Source organism: Neltuma alba, unplaced genomic scaffold (genome assembly GCF_004799145.2).
Source record: "Neltuma alba isolate B1F8T4 unplaced genomic scaffold, ASM479914v2 tig00012102_pilon, whole genome shotgun sequence".
NCBI classification, from domain to species: domain Eukaryota; kingdom Viridiplantae; phylum Streptophyta; class Magnoliopsida; order Fabales; family Fabaceae; genus Neltuma; species Neltuma alba.
In genome coordinates, this window is record NW_021636656.1 from 2,086 (window position 1) to 22,564 (window position 20,479).

The 20,479-nt window shown below is 36.3% G+C and overlaps 1 protein-coding gene across 1 annotated transcript; it reads right to left on the bottom strand.

The window, feature by feature from the left end:
• Window positions 1–564: 564 nt before the first annotated feature.
• On the bottom strand, window positions 565–19,810 carry LOC114722675 (uncharacterized; the record flags this gene model as incomplete). The annotated part of the gene is made up of 7 exons (XM_028908752.1): window positions 565–641; window positions 2,545–3,142; window positions 15,591–15,937; window positions 16,090–16,850; window positions 16,983–17,614; window positions 18,062–18,310; window positions 18,707–19,810. Coding segments are annotated over 7 exons (3,768 nt in total), but the record flags the coding sequence as incomplete, so codon positions are not given.
• Between the last annotated feature and the right edge of the window lie 669 nt (window positions 19,811–20,479).

Below are 20,479 nucleotides of genomic sequence, written 5' to 3' on the forward strand. Positions count from 1 at the left end.
ATGAAGAGAAGTGATAAGAGAATACCTCCTAGAAAGAGCATCAGCAACAACATTCTCTTTACCTTGCTTATGCTTGATCACATAAGGAAACGTCTCTATGAATTCCAACCAGCGAGCATGCCTCTTGTTAAGCTTACCTTGAGACTTTAGAAACTTCAAACTTTCATGATCAGAGTGAATAATGAACTCTTTGGACCAAAATAATGCTGCCAAGTTTCTAAAGTTCTTTTCAAAGCATAGAGTTCCTTATCATAAGTAGAGTAATTCAAAGAAGCTCCACTTAATTTCTCACTAAAGTAAGCTATAGGCCTAGACTCTTGCATTCAAACAGCACCAATACCAATCCAGAAGCATCACATTCACTTCAAAATTTTATTAAAATCAGGCAAACACAATAGTGGTGCATTAGTTAATTTCTCCTTGAGGGTGTTAAAAGCCTTTTCTTGTGATTCACCCCATTTAAAAAAACATGCTTCTTAACAAGTTCATTCAAAGGTGCAGCAATAGATGAAAAATCCTTAACAAACCTCCTATAGAAACTTGCTAATCCATGAAACTCCTTACTTCATTAGCATTTGTTGGGGTTGGCCAATCCCTGATAGCTTTCACTTTCTCTTCATCCACACGAATCCCTTGAGCACCTACAACAAAACCAAGAAACACAACAGAATCCATGCAAAAGAACATTTTTGAAAATTAGCATACAAGCTATTTTCTCTAAGAGTTTTAAACACCTCGCACAGTGCATAACATGGTCATCTAAAGTTCTGCTGTAAACAAGAATATCATCAAAGTAGACAACCACAAATTTTCCAATAAATGAACGAAAAACATGATTCATTAAGCTCATGAATGTACTAGGTGCATTGGTCAACCCAAGGGCATAACCAACCATTCATACAATCCAAATTTAGTTTTAAAAGCTGTTTTCCATTCATCTCCCTCTTTCATGCGAATTTGATGATAACCACTTCTTAGGTCAATTTTAGAGAATAAAGTAGCACCATGCAACTCATCCAACATGTCATCTAATCTAGGAATGGGGTAGCGATACTTAACTGTTATTTTGTTGATGGCTCTACAATCAACGCACATTCGCCATGAACCATCTTTCTTGGGCACTAGAGTACTGGAACAGCACATGGGCTCAAACTTTCCCTTACAAAGCCTTTCCTCATGAGTTCATCAACTTGGCGTTGAATCTCTTTAGTTTCTTCGGGATTGGCTCTATAAGCTGGTCTATTAGGTATAGAAGCTCCAGGGATGAAATCAATCCTATGCTCAATTCCTCTTAAGGGAGGAAGCCCATCGGGAACTTCATCAGGGAATAGGTCACCAAATTCCTGCAACAAAGCCACAACACTAGAAGGCAAAAGGGGTTAAGTTGGTTAGTAGAAAAATAAGCATCCTTGCACACAAGCACCAAGACTTGCTCACTCAATAATGCTCTCTTAACCTCACTTTTTCCAGCAAATAGACTCTCTTTCTTTTGTTCATTTTTCTCATATTCATTCCTTTTCTTTTCTTTTTTCTGTACTCTCTCTTTTTCACTCCACTCACTTATTTTTTTGCATTCTTTCTCAATCCTCACTTGGTCATCATAAGCTTCTTTAGGCCTAAGAGGCTTCAATACAATGATTTTTCCATTGAAAGGTACAGAATAACAATTTTTGTAACCATCATGGTGAGCTCTACTATCAAACTGCCATGGTCTTCCAAGCAAAAGATGTCCAGCAAGCATTGGGACTACATCACATAAAACTTCAGCATGGTAGTTGCCAACAGAAAAAGAAACCAAAACTTGCTTAGTGACCTTAGCTTCAGCACTATCATTCAACCATTGCAATTTATAAGGCTTAGGATGCTTCATAGTAGGTAAATCCAACTTTTCAACAAGTAAGGTACTAGCAACATTGGTAACACTACCACTATCAATAACCATGCTACATACCTTATTCTTTATGAAGCACCTAGTGTGGAAGATGAGCTCTCGCTGCTCTTGCTCTTTATCTTCCTTTGGTTGCATGTTTAGGGCTCTTCTAGCCACTAATGCTTCTCCCTTAACAGGTTCAGCTTCATCAATCTCCAATTCAGAATCAGTCACCAAAGAAGGCATGTCATCCTCACTTTCATCGCTAGAATGCACACTGTCATACTCGCCATTATCTTTGAGAATCATGGCCCTCTTATTGGGACATTGGGAAGCAATATGCCCTTTTCCATGACATCTAAAACATTGAAGAGAAGAGGTTCTATCAGTAGAAGAAGTTTTAGAGTCAAGTTTCTTACCGCCATCAATCTTGGGCTTGGATTCCTCCTTGGCTTTTGGTGTGAATTTTGCAACATCTTTAGCCTTAGAATCCTTCCACTTGGATGCTGATCTAGAGTCCCTCCAACCATGAGATGAGGATTTGGAGTGTTTTTCTTTATACCGCTTCTCAACTTTGATGGCTTTATGCACTAGCTCTTCTTTATCAACAAAAGTGTACATCTCAACTTTGTCTCTAATTTCAGGCCTTAACCCATCAATGATTCTGGTCATGCTTGCTTCTTCTCCTTCTTGTACTCCAGCTCGCATTTTAAGAAGGTCAAGTTCATGCACATATTCATCTACAGTCATAGAGCCTTGGCCAAACAGTCGTAACTTTCTATTTAGCTCTCGGTAGTAGTAACTAGGGACATACTTGTTGCGCATGAGTTTCTTTAGCTTTGACCATGTATGAGGTGGTCCTTTGCCCTTAAGGCGCCTTTTAAGCTGTAAATCTTCCCACCAAACAATAGCATAGTCAGAAAATTGATATGAAGCAATTTTTACCTTCTTTTCTTCTGGCCAGTCATTCATTCTGAAGATTTGCTCAAACTTCATCTCCCAATCAAGGTATGCATCTGGATTTATATTACCCTTGAAGGTAGGGTACTTGATCTTTGGGTCATAGGTGTCCAAATCACGTTTTTCAGGTCTGCTCCTATTCTTTGAGGATGAAGAACCAGATCTAATCACCTCCTCATCACCACTACTTGCTTTGGATGCTTTTAGCTCCTCTAGCTCCAACTTGAGTTTGAGAAATTCATCTCTCATGGCTCTCATGAACAGCTTAGGATCTGTGTTGAATTCTTCCATATTGGCTTCTTTGTCACTCATCTTGAAATTGAAACGTTAGTGTGATCAAAGAGAAATGAAATAGTAAGAAGGGACCTTACCACTCTACTCGCGTGTTTCACTCGAGAAATTGTAGTGTCACTCGTGTTTAACTCAAATCTGGCTTTTAAATTGATGTAATAACACTCTCGCCTTTTACCACTCAAACTTGCCTCCTATATATTCTTGATTGAAACTCAACAAAATCAAGAGACAATGTTAGTAAATGGTAATCTCCACAACCAAAATTGGTAAGAAACCAGTGACTATGTGAAAGAGGGAAATGTGAGGATGGAATAAAAGGAGGGGGCAAAAATGAGAGAAGAAGTTTATGATTTTAAAAAAAATGATAGGAAAAAAAACGTGGAAAAAGGGAGGCAGAATTTGCAAAATGAAAATAGGTTGTGAAAGTAAAGGAAAATAGGAAACAAAGTAATTAGGAAAGGTACTACCTTGAGACAACTTTAGGAAATGGTACCTTGCAAGAAAAAATTGAATTAGGAAAGTAATATGAAAAGGAAGGAAAAGGAATAGGAAACAAGAAAGAAGGAAACTTGAAGAAAGAAAATAGGAAAGTAATAAAAAAGGACAGTATTCAAATAGGAAATTAGATATAAAGAAAGTGGAGTCTTACCACCCAAGTATAAAGATTTAGGAAATTAATTGTGACTTGCAATGGAAGCTCTTTCAAATTAGGAAACTTGTCTCTTATGCTGCAATCTCCAAATCTGAAACTTTCTCCTTTTTTTTTTTTTTTCGAATTTTTTTTTTTTTCAGCAACTTTAGCAGCCCCTTTTTTTTTTTTTTGTTTTCAACACAACAGCATTTTTTTTTTCCTTTTTTTTTTTTTTTTTTCTACTTAAAAGAGCAAGCAAGTCAAGTGACAAAAAAAAAACAATGGGTGGGAAGGAGAGGAAAAGGAAAAAAAAACGAAAAAATAATAATAAGGGATGAAAATAAGGAAGAAAGGAGGAAGACAGAATGAGAAGATGGAAACGAAAGGAAAACGGAAGCAATAGAGAAAGCAACAAAAATAAAACACCAAAAGGATAGAACTTGAAAGCTAGCAAACCTTAGCTCTGATACCAAATGATATAAGGAACGGATACGGATCGGCTAGAAACAAGTTAGGAAACTAGACGAACGATCAAAGGTAGGACCTTAAGAGAACCTGTCTCTTACAACCCTAGCCATGGAGACACCACAAGGATGATCAGTCCTTGATACAGTCGAGTATTCCCACGAGAATACGAGGCGGCAAGCAAAGCTCACTCAAGAGAAATAAAATTCTCTAAAATTCATTCATTCAAATCTGTTTCCAATTACAAAAAACGTAGCCTTATATAGGCAGCAAAAGAACAATCTAGAATCAAAAAAACCCTAGGTCATAAATGCCATAAATGTGCCTTAATGATGATTGACTATCTTGGTTGGCACCAATTAAGGCTAAAGGAAATAGGAAATTACCTTTTCTTGAAGAAAAAGGCTCCTACCTAAAAATAGGAAACTAACCTAAAATATTCTTATGCAATCTTTGACCAAAAGGCCTTATTTAATGCAAATAAAAATGGAAACTTAAAAAAACGAAATTAAACCATAACTAATACATAAAGACGCCTTCTTGATTCTTCTTGAATATTCTTGGACGTCACTTATGCTCCTCCTCCAAGGCACATGCTTGTCACATGGTATTTTGAGTGAATTCTTTAATCTGGACTGCACATGGGCCTTGTACATCATCTTGTTTGGCTTCTAGCAATGTAATCACCATGTTTGGACCCTTGATGGGCTGATTGAGGGATGCTTCTTCCAAATAAATGGGCTCTAACTCTTTAAGATCTTTTATCAAACAATTCAACGCCTCTTTCATAGATTTGGTCCTTGCTCTTGTCATTGGGCCTGAAATGCCTTGTAATGGGTCTTTTAGAATATTGGACTTCCATCTTTTAGCTTGGGCTCCACGCTCCGTGTTTTGGTCTTCCTTTGATGCTTGATCATGCCATGCTCCTCTATTAACTACCATGCTGAAGTTTTATGTGATGTAGTCCCAATGCTTGCTGGACATCTCTTGCTTGGAAGACCATGGCAGTTTGATAGTAGAGCTCACCATGATGGTTACAAAAATTGTTATTCTGTACCTTTCAGTGGAAAAATCATTGTATTGAAGCCTCTTAGGCCTAAAGAAGCTTATGATGACCAAGTGAGGATTGAGAAGGAATGCAAAAAAAATAAGTGAGTGGAGTAAAAAAGAGAGAGTACAAAAAAAAGAAAAGAAGAGGAATGAATATGAGAAAATGAACAAAAGAAAGAGAGTCTATTTGCTGGAAAAAGTGAGGTTAAGAGAGCATTAGTGAGTGAGCGAGTCTTGGTGCTTGTGTGCAAGGATGCTTATTTTTCTACTAACGAACTTAACCCCTCTTTGCCTTCTAGTGTTGTGGCTTTGTTGCAGGAATTTGGTGACCTATTCCCTGATGAAGTTCCCGATGGGCTTCCTCCCTTAAGAGGAATTGAGCATAGGATTGATTTTCCCTGGAGCTTCTATACCTAATAGACCAGCTTATAGAGCCAATCCCGAAGAAACTAAAGAGATTCAATGCCAAGTTGATGAACTCATGAGGAAGGCTTTGTAGGGAAAGTTTGAGCCCATGTGCTGTTCCAGTACTTCTAGTGCCCAAGAAAGATGGTTCATGGCGAATGTGCATTGATTGTAGAGCCATCAACAAAATAACAGTTAAGTATCGCTACCCCATTCCTAGATTAGATGACATGTTGGATGAGTTGCATGGTGCTACTTTATTCTCTAAAATTGACCTAAGGAGTGGTTATCATCAATTCGCATGAAAGAGGGAGATGAATGGAAAACAGCATTTAAAACTAAATTTGGATTGTATGAATGGTTAGTTATGCCTTTTGGGTTAACTAATGCACCTAGCACCTTCATGAGTTTGATGATCATGTTTTCGTTCATTTATTGGGAAGTTTGTGGTTGTCTACTTTGATGATATTCTTGTCTATAGTAAAAACAATAGATGACCATGTTATTCACTTGCATGAGGTGTTTCGAACTCTTAGGGAGAATAGCTTATATGCTAATTTTCAGAAAGCTCCTTTTGCATGGATTCTGTTGTGTTTCTTGGTTTTGTTGTAGGTGCTCAAGGGATCCATGTGGATGAGGAAAAGTTAAAAGCTATAAGAGATTGGCCAACCCCAAAGAATGCCAATGAAGTCAGGAGTTTTCATGGACTAGCAAGTTTCTATAGGAGGTTTGTGAAAGATTTTTCAACTATTGCTGCACCTCTAAATGAGCTTGTTAAGAAGCATGTGACATTTAAATGGGGTGAAACACAAGAAACAGCTTTTAATACCTTGAAAGAGAAATTAACCAATGCACCACTTTTGTGTTTACCTGATTTTAATAAAGTTTTTGAAATTGAATGTGATGCTTCTGGGATTGGTATTGGTGCTGTTCTAATGCAAGAAGTCTAGGCCTATTGCCTACTTCAGTGAGAAATTAAGTGGAGCTTCTTTGAATTACTCTACTTATGACAAAGGAACTCTATGCTTTAAAACGAACTTTAGAAACATGGCAGCATTATTTATGGCCCAAGGAATTCATTATTCACTCTGATCATGAAAGTTTGAAGTTTCTAAAGTCTCAAGGTAAGCTTAACAAGAGGCATGCTCGCTGGTTGGAATTCATAGAGACGTTTCCTTATGTGATCAAGCATAAGCAAGGTAAAGAGAATGTTGTTGCTGATGCTCTTTCTAGGAGGTATTCTCTTATCACTTCTCTTCATGCTAGATTACTTGGATTTGAATTATTGAAAGGGTTGTATGACTCTGATTGTGATTTTTCCAAAATTTGGCTTTCTTGTGAAAAGCATGGGGTGAATGACTTTTATAGATCTGATGGGTTTCTTTTTAAGAAAGATAAATTGTGCATTCCCAATTTCTCTATGCGCGAGCTGCTTGTAAAAGAAACTCATGGTGGTGGTTTGATGGGTCACTTTGGTGTTGACAAAACATTAGCTCTTTTGCATGAACACTTTTATTGGCCTGGTATGCGCAAAGACGTTGTGTCTGTTTGTGCTAAATGTGTGACATGTAGGCATGCAAAGTCTAAGGTTCAACCTCATGGTTTATATTCCCCTCTACCTGTGCCTTCCCAACCTGGGTAGATATTTCTATGGATTTTGTGTTGGGCTTGCCTAGGTCTCAATCTGGGAAAGATAGTATCTTTGTTGTAGTGGATAGATTTAGTAAAATGGCTCATTTTATATTGCTTGTTCTAAAACAAATGATGCTGTGCATATTGCTGACTTGTTCTTCAAAGAAATTGTTAGATTGCATGGATTGCCTAAAACCATTGTGAGTGATAGGGATGTAAAGTTTCTTAGCCATTTTTGGAGGACCTTGTGGAGTAAGCTTGGAACTAAGTTGCTGTTTTCTACTGTGGCACATCCCCAAACGGATGGGCAAACTGAGGTCGTCAATAGAACACTCACTACCTTGTTACGTGCAATAATTCAAAAGAACTTGAAGAATTGGGTCAACTGCTTGCCTCATATTGAATTTGCATATAACAGGGCTATTCACTCTTCCACTTCTTTCTCTCCATTTGAGATTGTTTATGGCTTTAATCCTCTATCTCCTTTGGATATTCTGCCTTTGCCTTCTAGTGAATGAGCTACCTTGATGGCAAGAAAAAGGCTGAGTTTGTGCAGGAATTACATGCTAAGGTGAGGGCCAACATCGAGAGAAAGAATGAGCAATATACAAAGCAAGCTAACAAAGGTCGTAGGAAGGTTGTCTTTCAGCCTGGAGACTGGGTTTGGATACACTTGCGAAAGGAGAGGTTTCCAGAACAACGAAAGTCTAAGTTGCAGCCAAGAGGAGATGGCCCTTTCCAAATCTTGGAGCGAATCAATGATAATGCTTTATAAATAGATTTGCCTAGCTCCTACGGTAATGTAAGTGCTACATTTAATGTGACTGATTTATCTCTCTTTGATGCTGTAGATTCGAGGACGAATCCTTTTGAGCAGGGAGGGAATGATAGGGGAGCATGGCATGATCAAGCATCAAAGGAAGACCAAACACGGAGCGTGGAGCCCAAGCTAAAAGATGGAAGTCCAATATTCTAAAAGACCCATTACAAGGCATTGTAGGCCCAATGACAAGAGCAAGGACCAAATCTATGAAAGAGGCGCTGAATTGTTTGATAAAAGATCTTAAAGAGTTAGAGCCCATTTATTTGGAAGAAGCATCCCTCAATCAGCCCATCAAGGGTCCAAACATGGTGATTACATTGCTAGAACCAAACAAGATGATGTACAAGGCCCATGTACAGTCCAGATTAAAGAATTCACTCAAAATACCATGTGACAAGCATGTGCCTTGGAGGAGGAGCATAAGTGACGTCCAAGAATATTCAAGAAGAATCAAGAAGGCGTCTTTATGTATTAGTTATGGTTTAATTTCGTTTTTTTAAGTTTCCATTTTTATTTGCATTAAATAAGGCCTTTTGGTCAAAGATTGCATAAGAATATTTTAGGTTAGTTTCCTATTTTTAGGTAGAAGCCTTTTTCTTCAGAAAAGGTAATTTCCTATTTCCTTTAGCCTTAATTGGTGCCAACCAAGATAGTTAATCATCATTAAGGCACATTTATGGCATTTATGACCTAGGGTTTTTTGATTCTAGAGTGTTCTTTTGCTGCCTATATAAGGCTACGTTTTTTGTAATTGAGAATCAGATTTGAATGAATGAATTTTAGAGAATTTTATTTCTCTTGAGTGAGCTTTGCTTGCCGCCTCGTATTCTCGTGGGAATACTCGACTGTATCAAGGACTGATCATCCTTGTGGTGTCTCCATGGCTAGGGTTGTAAGAGACAGGTTCTCTTAAGGTTCTACCTTTGATCGTTCGTCCAGTTTCCTAACTTGTTTCTAGCCGATCCATATCCGTCCCTTATATCAGTAAATTCCCAAAATTTGGAGCTGGAAAAGGCAGTGATGGAAAGTATACCAAAAAATCTATAAAATTAAAAAATGGAAAATGAGGTTTTGATGCTGGTATGAGACTAATATGACAAAAATACCTTAGAACAAATTGATGAAATTTCCAGGGTTTTGGCTAATTATGAATACTAGCTAAAATTGAATTATTTGATACTTGAGAAAAATGGGGAATAATACTTGAGGAATTACCACAGGTTTTAAAAATAATTGACTTTTAACTTTTAAGTTTGATTCCCAATCTTTCTAAAATTAATTTCATATGATATTTTCGTATAATTTTGCATGTTTCCAAGCTCAAATTCAAGAAGTCCAACTCCTTCCCCTTCAACTCAACTTGGCCGAGACATATAGGGTTTAGGGTTCAAAATTCTATTTTTAATTATAATGCTTCCAAGCTTTCTTTCTTACCTTTACCCCACATAATTTTTCATTCTAAACATATTAGAGGCATCAAAATCATCAATATCCAACCCTAACCCAATCCCTAGGTCTGGCCAAAAATTATATAAAATTAGGGGAAGTTGGATTCATTCAATTTTTATCACAAAACTACTTGATTTCTACTTTTTTTTCTCCTCTTAATCATTGATCCAACTTCAATCAATCTTTTTCATGCCTTAATCACATTCAGATAGCATCTCATCTTAGGGTCTAAAGCTTTGAAAAATCAACAAAAACCATAACCAGGCTTTGCAAGATATAGGGCATCGTAAGCTATATTAAAAACCATGATCCTACCTTGTCTTGAATCTTGGTCTTGCATAGAACTTGAAACTCTTCCTCTTCTCCTTCTTGGCCTCAATATTTCTTGCTCCCCCTTGCTCTTCCTCTTGGTCATCCAAAAACAAAAATAGGAGGAGGGAAGGGGTATTTATAATGTTAGGGTTACTATTTATCTTGGTTAATCTAATTATTTACTTTACGGTAACACTTGTTATCTAATTGAATCATGTCCCATATGATCTTCCATGTAATTTGCCAGGTGTCTTGATCATATTTCCATGTAATTTGCTAGGTTTCTTCATCATATTTTTCCTCTTCAAGATGATGTCACATGCATGCCACCTAAACACACATGTGATTAGAACTTAATTTTTTATTAAATAATTTCATTTCTTCTAAGCATGCCCCTTAAAAAATTGTATGATTCCATCCATCTCCCCTTATCAAATTAGCATTAAAATATAGAGGAAAATAGGAATAAATTTGCGCTCCCTCTCAGTTTTGACTATCCCTCCACGTATTTAGGGTAGACTAATAGGCTGCCCAACTCGTGCCCTACCTATTTAAGATTACATAGGCACAGGGCAACCCATAATCGTAATCAACTAGTTTGAACCCGTAATAAACGGGTTAGCACAAACTCGTGTCTGTTTGCGTAAGGACGGGTTGGCCTGTTTATTATTTCCTAAAAAAACTCTCCTTAAAAGAGAAAGACTACAAAATGAATCAAACAACCACTATTACAGCATTGATCATACCTCAACAAAATTTTCAAAGTAAAAAATAAATCAAAAAATCAAAAAATTTTATAAAAAAATCATAAGAATAAGAAGGGTAGAACCATTTATGAAAATGAAGATGATAGATTGAAGAAGATGAAGAATGTCACATCCTAAAAAATTTCATCTGGACATAAGGAGTTAAAAACTAGGATAAGGGCCGATATAGAATGTAGACAGAGGAATGAAACAAATTTTGATGAGAAACCCTGATAGGACCCTGGCTGGCATTTTCAGAATTATCGGTGTAGGAAGGGCAAAATAGAAAAATTTGAAAATTTTTTCAAAAAATCCAAAAAAATAATAGAAGTGTGAATTACAGGTTTTGGAACCTCAACGAAAGCTCTAAAGGTGAAAATCATGTGAAAATAAATTATTATGGAATTTTCTGAATACGAAGGTTTTTCTGGAAAAATAGTAAAAAGTCAGAGAAAAATAATTATTTTAAATAGTTAAAGACCTCAATAATTATGATAAAAATATGAATTAATTATTTAAATATTTATAAAAATTTATAAAATTTATTTTAGGCCTTGGAAGCTCAAGGATTAGTTTATGGGAATTTATTTCCCACAGTCTTACCAATAGACGCCTAATCAAGGAAAATTCAAAATAAATAGTTAGAGGTAGAGAAAAATTCTAAAAATTTTCAAATCATATCCTTATATTAAAATGGGATTTTTCATGAAGAGAAATAAATTTTTAGAGGCATACAAAAATTATGAAATGTCACTAGTGAATAGTAATTGATAAAGTTTCAAAATGGTTTAGAATTGTGATTTTATTTGACCCATCTTTTTGGGCCATCCTAAACCATAAGTGGACCCCACATTGGGCCTGGAAGAGGCCTAATTTTGTACAGTTTCTGGACCCTTCAATTAAATTGAAATAAAACCTAGTTTTCATGTAAAAATCTTGGAATATTCTAGCAAATGGACACATGGCTCGATCTGAATGTTTCTTACACTTGATGGTAGCCAAGTGCCCCTCTTAGGTGGCACTTTGGTTATCCAAAATAAGGGGAAAATGGCAGAATATTTTACCTATAAATATCCCCTTAAAATACCAAAAATAGGTAGAAATTGGGAAAACTAAGGGGAGGTTCTATTCATTTGAATTCCAGACTTGTGGACTAAAATTCTTGAGTGATTTGGGGAAGGAATTAGCAAGCTTTTATCAAGGAATCATCAAGGTATGTCTAAGCCTTGCTACAGCTAAGATTTAAGCTTATTTTGATTAGGTTTTTGCATGAAAATTCAAGGAAAAATGCTACCCCAATTCGGTCTGAATGCTTGGATTAATAGGCTTTGAGGAGAGGAAACAAGAAGAATCATATTTCCTTAAGGAGACTGAGTTGTACAAGGACTAAGAGGTAGTATTGAATTATAATTTAAGTGTTTATCTTGCTTTTTTAATCTGATTATGTTAGTTGCTTGAACTGAGAAATTTGTGTTGTGATAATTGTTGATTTGCTAACCTTTGATTGTGCTTTAGCCAAATACATGGAAATATGCTAATGTGAAAGTGTTGATGTTCCTCTTTTGGTATGGAAATATGCATTTGAGGATGTCTTGAAGTTTCAAAGTATGTCACATTATATCTTGCTTGATTTACATGAGAATTATAGTTCATTGCTACTGAGATTTCTATGAAATCTCATTCCCTCCTAGGAAGTGGTTCATCCTTGGACAAGGGCAAGGAGCATTATGGATTTTGTGATGATATATGAACAAATGTAATATTTTGGTAAACTTTATGATGATGTTGTAATGAATTCTAGACAATGCCCTTTTTATATCCAAGTTAATATAATGTGCTTTGATGGTAGAAATATGGATAATGGGACGCTTCATTGGTATATCACATGGAAAAAGGAAAAGAAATTCAACAGATAATGAATTAGGGGATAAAAATGCCTAAAACAGGGACAATCTTGTGTCACATAAAATAATGAGCAAATAGGCAAATTTGGACTTAAAATTTGGCAGGCTTATAGATCTTTATTTTTAGCTTTAAAAATAAGAGATAGATCATTAAATTTGGAGTTTTGTGCTAAGAGATATATGCCCTTCCAAATTTGGGCTAAAATACTAGAAATTTAAAAATTGACCAAATGAACAGTACAACTTGTCGAATTTTTTGGCTCTGTTTCGGAAGGATATGAGGCTAATGAGTATTTTTCATTTATAGAAGGCATGACAAGCTTCAAATAGAAATTGGAACCACTCAGCTTTGATTTTGCTACATTTAGTTATAAATTTTCAAAATTGGCCTAAAATACTGTGAATTGTGAATAGTAAACCGAAAATGAAAATTTCATATTTGAATTTTTCTTATACCTAAGGCCTATACAATGATCCTAAAGGATTCTAATTGCTATATAACAAGGTAATAAAGGAGGTGTGACAAAGAAGACTGAAAGAGGGCAGAAAAATTTCATATAAGGCCATGAGTATTACCCACAAGTCACCGTTGCTGCCACGTGGTCGAGATCAGAGGTCAAGGGTGAGATGTCTTAGAAGCGGTGGAGGAAAAGATGGTAACAACAATGTGAGAGAAGGGGAAGAAGAAGAAAGGAGTGGATGGAGGAGGAAGGGACTGGCGAAAAAAAGGTGATGTATGGAGAGTTGAAGACTAGAGAGGATTAGAGAAAGGCAGAAAATGGCGGTGGGAGATATGAGGAAGTGAGAGGGCTTTTTGAGTTCTAAAATTTAATTTAAATATTATATAAAAAATGATAAAAATATTTAACAATGGGATGGGATTATGGGAATCGAACTTGGGAGTGAAGACAAGTAATAGGCAAAGCACTTGAGCCACTGAACCAAAGTTATTACTTTTACATGGGTAGGAAAAAAATAAAGTATTATAATAAGATACATACATATAAAAAATTAAAAAAATATAGGTGGGCACAGGCAGCCCAAGGTTGTGCCCGTGGCTCGCCTGTTTATGCTTCTAGCCTGCCTATTTTACATGTTTTTTGGGCAGGCCTAAATGGGTAAAAAATTTTCAGGTTACAGGCAAGCATGATAGGTTACAGGTTCTTTGCTCAATCCTACACGTATTTTACAGTTTTATCACCATATTGGGTACTTTTTTTGGGTCCTAACTTATCCGGTAACCTTAGGACATATTCTGACACCCTTTTTTCATCACAAATAACCTTACATGGCATTACATATATACATGTTCATAGAGAGGGATGTGTTTTATTCTTTTCTCTCTATTAAACATTTAATAATATTTACTTCGAAATAAACTTGACCGAATTTTCTCTATTAGCCCATGACTCCGAGACTCTATCTCTAGGCACCAATACTACCTTTTCATCATAGGAAATTTTTTTAATTTTTCTCAGATCAAAAGTCAACCATAGACAATTTATTTTGACTTCTCCTGGATAGTGTATAAATAGGCTTTAAATTCATTAAAGCCAACCTATTCATTTTCTGGGGACATGAGCAAAGTGTTGATGTTGATTATGGTTATGGATCTAATGAGTTAATAACATTATGTGCTAATATATTTAAGGCCATAAGATATCAAGAAATATGAATAAAAAAGGTTGAGCAAGCAACCGAAATAGTTGGAGGCAAGAGAAAGCTCAATGACACAAGGTAGTGAACTTGGCCTTATTGTGTGCTTGATATGCATGTTTGTGTGTGATGTTACTTGACGATGATTTAGAATATAAAAGATTGAATGTTGCTTTGTTTCTTGTATATTCCATGGCCATGTGTGAATAAAATATTGAGCATTAGAGGATGTCATTTTATAAGCATGAGAGCATGAGACCAAGCACGTCATACACTTAGCACTTGTCTTACACACATATAGGTAATGTTGGCAATTGAGATTCTCTTGAATCTCAACTTCCCTTGACCAACCCTAATAGGTGTTAATGAGAAAGCAAGAGGATGCAAGAAGTGGAAGCAAAGAAAAGAAGAGAAGAATTGAAGAAATGTATTATATTATATTATGTAATTCCTGTGTTAATGTATATATGGATAATGGCAATGATATTATGTAATGTTAATGTTAATGGCATGGATGATGGAGCATGTTAATGCATGAGAATGAATTAGGTAATGTTGGAATGATAATGAGTATGCAAGGAATTATTATGATATGTTAATTTAAAGTAAAGGGGATAAATGACTCTTAATGTGCAGTAAAGTTGAGGCAGAGTAAAAGTAAAGTAAATGAATAAATCTGCCAATGAACATCCTAAGCTTTAAAACAAATAGTAAATCACTTAAAATTGATATGTTGGTGAGAACCCACAAGGGAAAAATCCCACGAACCCACAACCGATCTGAATATACGCACCCCAAGAACGTAAACAAAGGTCTGGTGATCTACTTGAACCCTTGAACACGGAAGAACAAGGACCCGAAGTGTTGAAAGACGCCACAAGATTGATCAAGCCTTGATAAGTCTGTTAGTTCAATGAAGAACCCTAGAGAGAACTCCTCTCAATCAGAAATTGCAAAATGCAAGTTTTCATTCAAAATTCCAAATCTCCTCCCAAAATGAGGGTTACAATATCTTATAGAGGATACATTCAAGATCTGACCTAAAAAGCATTAAATGCAATCTAGAAAATCAAAACATAATAAATTCATAAGGACTTGATTTAGGTAACTTGGAAATTCAAAAGTCAAATCTGCCAACTAATTATGAATTTTCGCACAAATGCATTTAATGAAATATAATCAGCATATCAAGCCCAAAATATGATTAATTAGGCCCAAATGAGTCTTCTCATGTGTTGTACTTGATCCAAGCTCCTTAAATTGAAGTCTCCAAGCCCAAGATATGATCAGTAGCTCCATTTTCAGCCCAAATGACATTAGTGACATCCTCAGCATTTTTATCCAGATTTGATACTCCAATAAATGCCATTTGCTTTGTCAAGGTGTCTTGCACTAGCCCACTCAAAGCTTCCTTAATTCTTTTAGCTCTTGCTCTTGTGATTGGTCCAGTTGGGATTTGCAATGGATCATTGGAAGTTGAGGAGTTAGCTTGCTGTATCGCATCATTCCCCCTCTCCTCAAAAGGATTCGACCTCGAATCATCACCTGCATCAAAAGGAGATAAATCAGCCACATTGAAAGTAGCACTAACATTATACTTACCAAGTAAATCAATTTTGTAAGCATTGTCATTGATTCTTTCAAGCACTTGAAATGGACCATCTCCTCTTGGAGCTAATTTGGACTTTCTTTGAGCTGGAAATCTTTCTTTCCTCATATGCACCCACACCCAATCACCAGGTTCAAAGAGAACACGCCTTCTTCCTTTGTTAGCCTTGGATGCATATTGCTCATTTTTCTTTTCAATTTGTTGTTTCACTTTTTGATGAAGTTGTTTCACTGTTTCAGCTTTTTTTGTCCCATCAAGACTGGCCCTCTCATCAATAGGCAATGGTAATAAATCCAAGGAGTTAGTGGATTAAAACCATACACTATTTCAAAAGGAGAATAATCAGTAGATGAGTGCACACTCCTATTGTAAGCAAATTCAATGAATGACAAGCAATTTTCCCAATTCTTCAAGTTCTTTTGAATCACAGTTCTAAGCAATTGAGTTAAAGTTCTATTAACTACCTCAGTTTGTCCATCAGTTTGTGGATGACAAGCAGTAGAAAACAATAATTTAGTACCCAGCTTACCCCACAAAATCCTCCAAAAATGACTCAAGAATTTTGTATCCCTATCAGAAACAATACTTTTAGGAACACCATGAAGTCTTACAATTTCCTTAAAGAACAAATCAGCAATGTATGTGGCATCATCAGTTTTATGGCAAGCAATGAAATGTGCCATTTTAGAAAATCTATCGACAACCACAAATATGGAATCCATACCCTTTCTTGACCTAGGTAAACCCAAAATAAAATCCATTGATATATCTACCCAAGGTTCACTAGGCACAGGTAATGGGGTGTACAAACCATGTGGCAAGACTCTAGATTTAGCCTTTTTACAAGTTATGCATTTAGCACAGATTCTTTCCACATCACGTTTCATTTTAGGCCAAAAGAAATGTTCATGCAAAACATCCAAAGTCTTTTTCACACCAAAGTGACCCATTAATCCTCCCCCATGTGCTTCTCTCACAAGTAATTCTCGCAAAGAACATTGAGGCACACACAATCTGTTTTCTTTAAACAAGTACCCATCAATCCTATAAAACTTTTCAAATGCTTTCTTTTCACAAGCAAGAAACACTTCAGCAAAATCAGCATCAATGGCATACAATTCCTTGATATATTCAAAACCAAGCAACCTAGCATTTAGAGTAGTAAGAAGAGTATACCTTCTTGACAATGCATCAGCCACCACATTTTCTTTACCTTTCTTGTATCTGATGACATACGGAAATGTCTCAATAAATTCCAGCCACCTTGCATGTCTCTTGTTCAGCTTACCTTGACCCTTAATGTGCTTCAAAGATTGATGATCAGTATGAATTACAAATTGTTTAGGCCAAAGGTAGTGTTGCCAATTCTCTAATGCTCTTTTAAGTGCATAGAGCTCCTTGTCATATGTTGGATACTTCAAGGCTGCTCCATTCAACTTTTCACTAAAATAAGCAATTGGCTTTCCTTCCTGCATCAAAACAGCTCCTATTCCAACTCCAGATGCATCACATTCAATCTCAAAAGTTTTGTTAAAGTTAGGCAATACTAATACAGGTGCAGAACACAATTTATCCTTAAGCCTAATGAATGCAACATCTTGTTCTTTATCCCATTTAAAACCAACAGACTTTTTAATAACTTCAGTGAGTGGTGCAGCAAGTGTGCTAAAATCTTTGACAAAGCGCCTATAAAAACTAGCCAAACCATGAAAGCTTCTCACCTCAGTTATGCTTTTAGGTGTTGGCCATTCTTTAATAGCTCTTATCTTTTCTTCATCAACTTCTATTCCTTTAGCACTCACCACAAAGCCAAGAAAAACAATTTTATCCATACAAAAATCACACTTCTTCATATTTGCAAACAATTTTTCCTTTCTCAAAACATCAAGCACACAATGCAAATGATTCAAATGCTCATCAAGATTCTTGCTGTAAATCAGAATGTCATCAAAATAAACCACAACAAATTTCCCAATGAAAGCACGCAAAACATGATTCATTAATCTCATGAAAGTACTAGGTGCATTAGTTAACCCAAATGGCATAACTAACCATTCATACAAACCATGTTTTGTTTTGAAAGCAGTTTTCCATTCATCCCCTTCCCTCATTCTAATTTGATGGTATCCAGATTTCAAATCAATCTTAGAAAAGACAATAGAACCATGCAATTCATCAAGCATATCATCTAATCTAGGAATGGGATGGCGATACTTTATAGTGATGTTATTCACAGCTCTGCAATCAATGCACATCCTCCAAGTTCCATCTTTCTTTGGGACCAAAAGTACCGGAACAGCACAAGGACTCAAGCTTTCTCTAACATATCCCCTTGCCATGAGCTCTTCCACTTGCCTTTGAAGTTCCTTTGTCTCTTCTGGATTGCTTCTATAGGCTGGCCTATTAGGAATTGTTGCTCCTGGAATGAAATCAATTTGATGCTCAATTCCTCTAATGGGTGGTAATCCAGGTGGAATCTCCTCTGGGAACACATCAACATATTCCTGCAATAAAGAACTAACAACACTTGGAAAGGAAGAGTTAATGTCATTAGTATCCAAAAAGGATTCCTTGTAAACAAGGAGAAGCAAATGTTGTTCAGCCAAAAAGGCATTCCTCACTTCACTTTCTTTTGCATAAAAACTCAATTTCTTTTTCTCTTTTCTCTCTTCATTTTTTTTCTGAAATTCTTTTTTTGAACTCTCATCTTTTCTCTCCTTTTCACTCCCATTTCTTTTTGATGTCTCTCTCACATTTTTCATATCACTCTCTTTTTTATCTCTCTCTTTTTTCATCTTAAGTTGATCCTCATACACTTGCTTTGGGGTCAATGGTACAAGAGTAATGGGTCTGTTGTTCATTACAAAAGAATATCTATTTGTAAGCCCATCTTTCTTTACCTTTCTATCAAATTCCCAAGGTCTTCCCAAAAGTATATGTCCAGCATGCATAGGAACAACATCACATAATACTTCATCACAATACTTCCCAATTGAAAAAGAAACAAGAACTTGCTTATCAACTTTAATCTCCCCACATTCATTCAGCCATTGCAGCTTGTATGGTCTAGGGTGTCTAACAGTGGGCAAATGTAATTTCTCAACCATTGTAGTGCTTGCAACATTTGTAACACTCCCACCATCAATTATCAAACTACATACCTTGTTATTAATGAGGCAGCGAGTATGGAAAATATTTTCCCTTTGCTCATTCAACTCATCTTCCTTCACTTGACAATTCAAGGCTCTTCTAACCACAAGGCATTCTCCTTCCACAGCATACTCAATCCCATCATCACTAGCATCTTCAAGTAGGGGCATGGAGTCATCACTTTCACTCTCACTTTCAGTCACAACTTCATTATTTTTCAGAATCATAACTCTCTTGTTGGGGCATTGAGAAGCAATATGACCTGTACCCAAACACTTGAAACATTTTATATCCCTATTTCTAGAAGTTTGGGAATCAGATTTACCTTTGCTCTTTGATGAAGCTTCTTCTTTGCCTCTAGTGGTCTCCTTTTGGATAGCTTTTTCTCCTTTCTTCCAATTCTGTTTGAAAGAAGAAGTTGATCCAGAATGAAATTTTGAAGCACCTTTTCGCTTGAGTTGCTTTTCCACCTTAATAGCCATATGCACCATGTCTTCTAGTTCTACATAATGATGCAATTCAACTATATCAGCTATATCTTTGTTCAACCCACTTAGAAATCGGGCCATTGTTGCTTCTCTATCTTCTTGCACATTAGCTCTTATCATGGCCAATTCCATCTCCTTATTGTACTCCTCTACACTCCTAGGACCTTGTGTAAGGGTCTGCAACTTTTGATAAAGCTCTCTAAAATAATGGTTGGGAACAAATCTCTTCTTCATTAGAGCTTTCATTTCGCTCCAAGTTGTTACAGGCCTCTCTCCATTATTCCTCCTATTAATACCCAATTTATCCCACCAAACAATGGCATAATCAGTGAATTCTATTGCTGCCAACTTCACCTTTTTAGCTTCAGAATAATTATGACACTCAAAGATCATTTCTATTTTCTTTTCCCACTCTAAGTAGGCTTCAGGATCATTTCTACCTTGGAATGATGGTATCTTCATTTTGATGCTCCCAAGGTTCCCATCTACTCTATCTCTCTCCCTTGGGTTATTTCTCCCATATCTTCTCCCATACCTATCCCCTCTATGCCTATTCCTTATCAGTTCAACTTCAGATTCAGAATTGACTTCATCCTCACTACCACCAACTTTGTTATTTTCAGATTCAAAGTCATCCATAGAAACCTCCCTTTGCCTTCCATGCCTTCTAGGTTTAGGTTGGGCTCTTTGCAGATTTACAATCCTTTCATCTTGTCTATCCATTCTATCCCTTATCTCTCCATAAACCACATTCATCCGTTGAAAATGTTGCTGCATTGCCCTAAGGGTGTCTTCAATATTCATTGGATTTCCACTACCACCAGATGTCCCATCTGCATTAGACATTGTGACTTCAAGGAAAATTAATTATGTTAGTGAAGTAAAGTTCCTCACAAATTTCCTCACGTGTTTCCCTCAAGAATGACACTCAACACTCGTGTTTCACTCAAACTTGGCTTTTAAATTGAGGTATATCACTCTTGCCTTTTTCCACTCTGAAATCCCTCTTGAGGCTCTTTAAAGAACTAAACAATT